Source organism: Cucurbita moschata, unplaced genomic scaffold (genome assembly GCF_002738365.1).
Source record: "Cucurbita moschata cultivar Rifu unplaced genomic scaffold, Cmos_1.0 Cmo_Scf00016, whole genome shotgun sequence".
In the NCBI taxonomy this organism is placed as follows: Eukaryota; Viridiplantae; Streptophyta; class Magnoliopsida; order Cucurbitales; family Cucurbitaceae; genus Cucurbita; species Cucurbita moschata.
The window spans coordinates 98,394-105,921 of record NW_019268532.1 but is presented as its reverse complement, the minus strand read 5'-3'; the positions used below and the strand labels follow the sequence as shown (position 1 = coordinate 105,921).

Genomic DNA, 7,528 nt, shown 5'->3' with positions numbered 1-7,528 from the left:
TGGGGGGGGGGGGGGGGGGGGGGGGGGGGGGGGGCTTTTATGGAGTGAAAAAACTAATGGTGGAGACAAAAGTGGAGTTGTTAAGGTTGAGGGTGTTGGTTTCTATTTTCGAACGGTTTCCAAAACGGAAACGAGGGAAACGTGTACAGCGAAGAACTGCTATCCCAGAACCTCCTCAGATCTCATCTACATTCAAAAAACCAAACACCATGCATTACTCTTCCTCCTCTTGTTTTCTTTTTACACAAGAATTACACACCAACACTATCAACGCCAACCCATCACATTTTTTCTACGCAACACCGAATTACACAAGAAAGGAAATGAAGGCTGTCATCTGGGGCCTGAAAGCTCCATCGCTTCTACAATCAGAGAAGATTCTTCTATATAGTCTGAGTACCGTTGAGGGGGATTCTCGCACGCTCGCTGGTATCTTGGCGCATCTATGTGCTGCGACGCTTCCCATTTCTCAGCTAACCCATCGCCTTCCAACATTTTTAATACTTCAGACATTTTGGGTCGGTGAGAAGGATTGAATTGAGTGCATAACAGGGCCACCTGGACCATTTCCTCCAACTCAACTCTGTCGAACTTACCTCTTAGATCCTTATCCACCATCACATTCACCTTTCCTTCCTCGTGCAACTTCTTCACCTGCATTTTTCGAAGAAAAACAATAAGCAACAAGTGAATTCTCCACCACCAAAATATGGCTTGTTCAATCCAAACATGAAACTTTCTAGTACTAATATATATATATATATATATTAATCCATTGAAATGGAGGAATGAATTGTCTACACACATTTCCCTTGAACTCGTTGATCTAGTATCAGCATATTATAATAACCAGGACATGCTAGAGAAGTCATTACCCAATCGAGCATCACGCCTTTCTGGTTTGCTCCTCGACCAAAATCCAGAGCCTTTTGACCAGTAATTAATTCCAAAAGCAATATTCCAAACCCAAAAACATCAGTCTTTTCTGATGATTGTCCTGTTGATAAGTACTCTGGAGCAATATGGCCAACCGTGCCACGCACTGCTGTAGTCACATGAGAATCTCTGTGATCCAGAAGTTTGGCCAACCCAAAGTCTCCAACTACGGCCTCGAAATCTTCGTCAAGGAGAATGTTGGCAGCTTTTACATCACGATGGATGATTTTAGGGTCACACTGCTCGTGCAAGTACACCAATCCTCTAGCTGTGCCCAAGGCTATTCTCTTTCTCATTGCCCAATCTAGAGCCGGCTGCCCATGGATATGATCTGATAAACAAAGGATTGAGAATTATGACACGCCTCACACTTATCGTTTACTAGTTGGTATTACTATGAAACTAGCATGCATTAAAAATCCAAGTAAACAGTCTCAAGTAATATGGAACCAAATGAACATTTAATATCTTGTTTTGTTAAACCAGATGCATTTGATAGGCAACACTTCATGCTAAATTAAAAAACTAAAAACAATACTCAATTAGGATGACCATCGCACACTATTAACGTGCATAGGGTACTAATATGTTTGCAATCAAAATACCTCTTAGACGAGATCCAACGCTTCCATTGGGCATGAAAGGGTAAACCAGAAGTCTTTCACTCTCAGTAGAACAGAAGCCAAAAAGCCTGAGAAGATTTCGGTGCACAGCTAAACTTATCATCTCAACTTCAGTCTGAAATTGAATCTCCCCACCAGCGGTGTTATAATCCTTCAACCTTTTAACCGCTACCAGAGTCCCATCATTTAAGCATCCCTTGTACACAATTCCAAACCCACCTCTTCCCAAGATATTCTTTGAGTTGAAATGATCAGTTGCTGCCCGAAGTTCCTTGAATGTGTACCTTCTCAAATGACCCAAACGTACCTCTGGGTCATATTGATCTGTTCCATTAATGTTATATTAGTCCAATAACACTTGTCAAACGTATTACACGAGAAGCATACAAGATCATAAAACTCCTTCCTACTGAATAATATATTACTTAATCCCTCACAAAGCAAAATCCCATGAATGAGCAAGGGGAAAGAGTAGATAGACAAAACTTACCATTTACATCAAAGAAAATCTGCTGGTTGTGTCTGTATCTCCACCAGACAAGTAGTCCAATAAGGACTAATACAATAAAAGCAGCACTAAAACTTGCCCCAAAAGCAATTGCCTTGCGGTGGCTCTTACCAAATCCCAAATTTCCTGAGAAGAAATACCCCAAGCAATCAAAAACCTACGTTACGCAACAAATCAAAACAAAAGAATTATACCTTCTAGAGCATCTGGGGCAAACAAAAACGGCTCCGGAAAGATGGAAGAACAGTTGTTTGGACCACAGATCAGAGGGTTACCAACAATTCTGAATAAAGAAACAGTAGATAAGGCTTTTGGGATTCTTTAATTCAATTAAGATGGCATGTATTTGTAAATACGAGTAAGAAAATGACTCACTTGAATGTTCTTGCTGATATTTTGGGCAAGGAGCCACTCAAGTTGTTGTATGAAAGGTCCCTATAAGTTCAACTAAAAGCTTGAGAATATATTTCTTCCTAATTGTATGAATGGGATTTGTCCACGAATAGAAAAGTGGTATATAGAGGTAAGAGTGAGCATACACGAGTGTGAGACCTTCAACTTTGGATAGAGAGTCAGGACAAGGTCCAGTTAGGCTGTTGTTATTTAGTCGCCTGCCTTGCTCAAAAAAGTAATGTGCAGTTGACAAAGGTCAGAATGAATCCTGAACGCATAGAAAGATAAAGCTTACAAAACTTACAAATAGTTGAGCTTGTTTAAGTCCCCAAGGGAACTGGGTATTTGGCCACTAAATACATTATTGGAGAGATCAAGAGTGTGGAGGTTCTCTAACTTTCCAATGGATGCAGGAATTGGCCCCGAAATGTCATTGTTCTGAAGCAGCCTACATGTATTTGTGATAGCACAGGGAATTATTCTGATTAGATAGATACTATAGGGGAAGTATTGTAGAACTTCAACCAAGATTAGAAAGGAGAAATGCTGGAAGTGAGTAATCAAAGAGCATAAAGCAGGAGGATTGTAAGAAGAATGGAGAGGCTTACACTGATTCTAACTTAGAGAGGTTTCCAATCCCCGGGGATAAGAGTCCTGACAAACTCTGGCTGGGTAGCCCCCTGTTGATAAAATTGAAAAGAAACAATCCGAAATTAGTAAATTGAAGTTTGAGGAAGAAGGAGATAAGGGATTAAGAATAGTTACAGAACAGAAACGTATCCATCTGGAGAACATGTAACCATTCTCCAGCTACAAGGATCCACTGAATTAGAGTCCCAATTCTCCAAAACATTGTGGGGGTCTATCAAATCATTTTTGATGGCCATCAAAGCCACGACTGTAAAAGAATAAGAGAAGAATGAGAAATTAGAATTCGGAAATAGAAAAGAGTAGAATGAAGAAAGAAAATGGAGGAAGGAAGGAAGGGAGAAACCTTCGTAGTTGACACCAGAAGGAGAGAGGGTAGCAGAAGCAAGATGGAGGAGTGGAAAAACAGTAAAAACGGCATGGCATAAGAAGAAACAGAGTTCCAGTTCCATAACTAAAAATTCAGTCCATCTGGTACCATGGATGAAGGGTTAGCAGAGAAGGCAATCTCCAGAGAGATCTGAGAGGGGAGAATGGGGAAGGGATTGAAGAAGCATGATGATGAGGTTGAGTAGAGTTGAGGGTCCGCAGGAAGGAAGAAGGAAAGCAAACAGTGGATTGGGTTTGAGGGTTAGAGGGGAAAGAAGGGAAGGGATATGGTGGATTGGGGGATTCATCAGAAAGAAAGAGGAAGAAGGAAGAATGTGAGTGTCTCTGCGGCTCTCTCTGCGGCTCTGCCTCTGGCCTTTGCCACTTCACGTGCTCCCTTTCCCCTGCCCCTTCTCTTTCCTCTCCAACTTCCGAAGTATTACGCTCTTTTTTCTTTTATTTTTGTGGAGAAAGTTAAAAGAGTTAAAAGGGGGAATACGCTCTTTTTTCTTTTATTTTTGTGGAGAAAGTTAAAAGAGTTAAAAGGGGGAATATATTGGGAGAGGGCCCACACTACAGCTATCGACAGGGCCTGTAGAGAGGGAATGGAATGGGGTAGCTACTAACATGACATTGCCCTCACCCATGCCTTTGTCTCCTTCCACCTTCTTATCTTTTTATTTTTTTATTTTTTTATTTCTATGTGTATAAAAAAAAAAGAAAAAACCATTTGTTACCTTACCTTACTCTGTGGTGGGGTCTGTGCTCACGGGCTTCTCTTATCAACTGTAAAAAAAAAAAGAATAATAATAATAAAATTCTTGCACTGAGTTTAGTTATATAATCAAAATGCAATTTGGCAAATGATTCTACCATTTTGAATATCTTCTGTCTGTATGGCGGCATAATGTAATGAGCACGTGATGTTAAATAAATTTGTAAAATTAGGTTGTAAACCAAAAACAAATCATATTTTATATTAAGTAAATTTGTAAGCGTGAGGTATTTAAATGTGATATAGAATCCCGAAGCATGTGGTATTTTTGTCGCATTGGGAAAATTGAATATGCTCACCTGTTTCATAAAAACTTCATCTACTTTACATATTTAATACTAATAATTATAAATAAAAAAAAAACAAAATTCCGAATTTGTTTACCCGAGAGAGTCGTAACACCAAGTCCGGCGCGCTTCAGTCTGGGCTGCTTTGGGAAAATCACAATTCCGCGGAATAATATGCTTATAAGCGCTGCACCTCCAGGTTTTTATTTTTTTTTTTTTTTTTTTGAGTTTACCGCTTCCGCTTTCATCCAAATTATCAATTCTAAAATTTATATAAATTTTTTTTAATTATGAATGGATATGTAATTATTATTACTTAGAGGGGGAAGTGGAATAAATAAAGATAATAGAAGCACTGAATAGTTGGTTCTTATGTATTATGCAATGCAATGATTGTCGAGTTGAGGGGAAAGCTTTTGATGAGTTACCACTTTTGTTCCTCTTTCTCCTTATCAATATTATTATCACTTTTCTTTTTTTGTTTCTTCATCATTGGTCCACCATCTTCCAACATTGATGCGCCCCACCCAATGATCTTCTGCGCCGCATCCTTGCGCCTTTCCCTTTCCCTCTCCCTTTTGCTTTGCTCGGTTTCATGTGTTTTTTGCAACAGGGGCTCCCCATACTGTAACTACTGTATTGGGTACTACAACTGGGAAACTTAGTTTGGCCGGCCCGGGCTTGTTCATCAACAAAAGCCCAACTTCCAAACCACCTACCTATTTTTTTCTGTTTAATAAATGAATACTAATCTTAATTAACCCTATTAATTACATGCATGAGGATAGGTTTAAATATAAATATATTAGAATATCCAACATCCAAAAACAATTCAAATTAATTGCTGACCGTTACATTCACCCTTATCCACTCAAAAGTTTCTGCTCACAAATTGTTTTATTAAAAATCTGAAGGAACTATCACCACAAATTGGTTCAAGGCAAAGAAAACTACAAATTGATAATAATATAAAGAGATTTCTATGGCAGACAAGCTCGACGCGGATGGTGTATCCTGAAACTGACTTATGCAGCTGCCGTTATGCACTCAATTGCCTGCTTGCATATACCAGTCATGGTTGCCTCTGGCCCATAAACCTATATATTAGAAACCAAGGTTTCTCAATACCAGCTTTTATGCAGATCTTTTAACACTATGAACTTGCTTATATTATAATTTAATCCTCAACATTACCTCAATTGGAACTCCAAGTTCTTCCCCCAGTGTCCGCATCTTGGCAAGACCTCTCTGGTAGTTGGGGCCACCTCTCCTCACATAAATGTTCATCCTAGCCGCTTTCAGCCTTGATTCCTGAATCATAAGAACGTTATGTAAATACCAATCATTAGTATACCCAATGAACCGAGAAAATGAGTTCCCTAAACCAGAACAGGGGTTGCCTCACCTTTTCCTTCAACGCCCGAATTATGCCATTAAATGTAGCAGCAACATCAGTAAAGTTTGCTATCCCACCTCCAATCACAAGTGCTCTCTTTTGACCATCGGGGTCTGCAGTCGCGCACTGCAGAAAACAAAAGTGAAAGCCTCAACTTCTTCATTCGATATACAGAAGCAGACGTTAAATTAAAATTCAAGCATGTCCACACACTCAACATTGCAATTCAACATGGTAATTGATTTATGCATGATTAACTTGGAACAATGCTTACATCAATAACAACTCTGGCATACTGCAACACCTCCTCCTCATTAGGTGCTCCGCTATATTCTGCATAGTTTCCAAGCTCAGAGGCATAACCAAGATCTCCAACCTATAGAAAAAAGAGAACTTCTATCAATAAACCAAAACAACAAAATTGAAAGATGAAACTCGACAGTCAAGTATTGGAGTGGACAAACAGAAGCACACCGTGTCAGCATAAATGACACTTGCACCACCCCCAGCCACCATGGTCCAAATTCGTCCCTTGGGGTTCAAAACTGTGAATTTCAAAGACGCACTTGTCTACATAGAAGAAAATAAAAACAGTTGCTTCAGTTAGTTTAGAACAAAAAATTCCCCAAATAGATTAGATTCATCGTATGAAGTAAACTGAAATGGTATTTCAGAAAACTCAGTGATTAATGAAATGAAATTAGTTTAACCTGCTCACATAAGCATTGGAGTACCAAACTTGCGAGGGCATACAAACCTTAAAAAAGCACAATAAGCGAAAAGCTTATTTTGCACATGCTTTATAAAACAACTAAAGTAGAATACAGACTCACATACAAGAATAAGAAAATCAGGCTCAATATGTATTCCAAACGTGCAAAAATATTCAAGCCGTCATACTTAGTGCTTGCAAGTCCTGAAGACTTGAACTATAATAAGAACATATACTGACAACTGGTAATAACAAAACTGAAAATGCCCAAATATCATTACCCCTTCACCCAATAAAAGATTTCCAAATACAAAGAAACATCTTCAATGAACTTCCAGAACAAATGAATATAGTCGTCTAGGGGAGGAATTGTTGAAGGAGAACATTTAGAAATATGGAGAAATATTAACAGATAGGTGTACTACCTTTTCATCTAGGCCATGGATAAAGCTTTCAGTAGGACTCATAACCCTACCAAATGGCATTGGAAATTCAATACCTCCCCACCTACAAGGTCAAAAACATTAAAAAAAATATTAGGCAAGTACTTGATGCACAAACAATGGATGAAATTTAATTATAACCAAGAGTGTCAGTCATACTTCTTGAAGTTCTTGAAAGCAGCAGTATCATCGAGTTCACCTCTCATATCCAGAGGATAGGGCTTCCCATCAACAATGGCAAAAGGATTCATTTCCAAGAAAGTAAAGTCCAGATCTGTTTCACATGAAATTGGTATCAACTATATGAGGTAGAAAATCAACTACGGAATTAAATCTACTCTAACCTAACTGCATAAACTTTTAGGTCTGGACTTCTGGACTCTAGTCATAATTCAACATGATAACAAGACAAAAAAAAAAAAAAAAAAAAAATCCTAA

General features: G+C 38.7%; 3 protein-coding genes across 4 annotated transcripts in view; all 3 read right to left on the bottom strand.

Annotated features, from left to right (window-relative positions):
• LOC111454296 (protein trichome birefringence-like 2) overlaps positions 1–144 on the bottom strand; it is a 5,552-nt gene extending 5,408 nt beyond the window's left edge. Inside the window, exon 1 of the mRNA XM_023095727.1 lies at positions 36–144. The gene's annotated coding sequence lies outside the window, so the exon portion shown is untranslated. The remainder of the gene's footprint in view (positions 1–35) is intronic.
• Positions 145–187: 43 nt separating this feature from the next.
• LOC111454295 (protein NSP-INTERACTING KINASE 3-like) lies at positions 188–3,914 on the bottom strand. Its single transcript, XM_023095725.1, has 11 exons — positions 3,455–3,914; positions 3,226–3,358; positions 3,069–3,140; positions 2,765–2,908; positions 2,607–2,678; positions 2,443–2,502; positions 2,262–2,350; positions 2,050–2,193; positions 1,542–1,883; positions 876–1,267; positions 188–654 (listed from the first exon to the last, which is right to left on the bottom strand). Exons 1-11 carry the CDS (start codon positions 3,558–3,560, stop codon positions 334–336), a joined length of 1,875 nt encoding a protein of 624 aa, XP_022951493.1. The 5' UTR covers positions 3,561–3,914; the 3' UTR covers positions 188–333.
• A 1,440-nt stretch (positions 3,915–5,354) lies between these two features.
• LOC111454298 (ATP-citrate synthase alpha chain protein 1-like) overlaps positions 5,355–7,528 on the bottom strand; it is a 4,312-nt gene continuing 2,138 nt past the window's right edge. For both annotated transcript variants that reach the window (XM_023095730.1, XM_023095731.1), the window contains exons 7-13: positions 7,250–7,364; positions 7,073–7,154; positions 6,410–6,505; positions 6,210–6,311; positions 5,945–6,061; positions 5,734–5,850; positions 5,355–5,636 (exon numbers count right to left, since the gene is read on the bottom strand). In XM_023095730.1, coding sequence (XP_022951498.1) covers positions 5,565–5,636; positions 5,734–5,850; positions 5,945–6,061; positions 6,210–6,311; positions 6,410–6,505; positions 7,073–7,154; positions 7,250–7,364 — 701 coding nt within the window. In that variant the 3' untranslated portion in view covers positions 5,355–5,564. The remainder of the gene's footprint in view (positions 5,637–5,733; positions 5,851–5,944; positions 6,062–6,209; positions 6,312–6,409; positions 6,506–7,072; positions 7,155–7,249; positions 7,365–7,528) is intronic.

Bases quoted from the DNA above. Each gene is read 5' to 3' on its own strand.
- LOC111454295 (XM_023095725.1), bottom strand. From the start codon at position 3,560: ATGGAACTGGAACTCTGTTTCTTCTTATGCCATGCCGTTTTTACTGTT. The intron at 3,359-3,454 runs GTTTCTCCCTTC...ATTCTTTTACAG, and splicing joins TTCTGGTGTCAACTACGAAG to TCGTGGCTTTGATGGCCATC. The intron at 2,351-2,442 runs GTGAGTCATTTT...TTCTTTATTCAG, and splicing joins ATATCAGCAAGAACATTCAA to AATTGTTGGTAACCCTCTGA.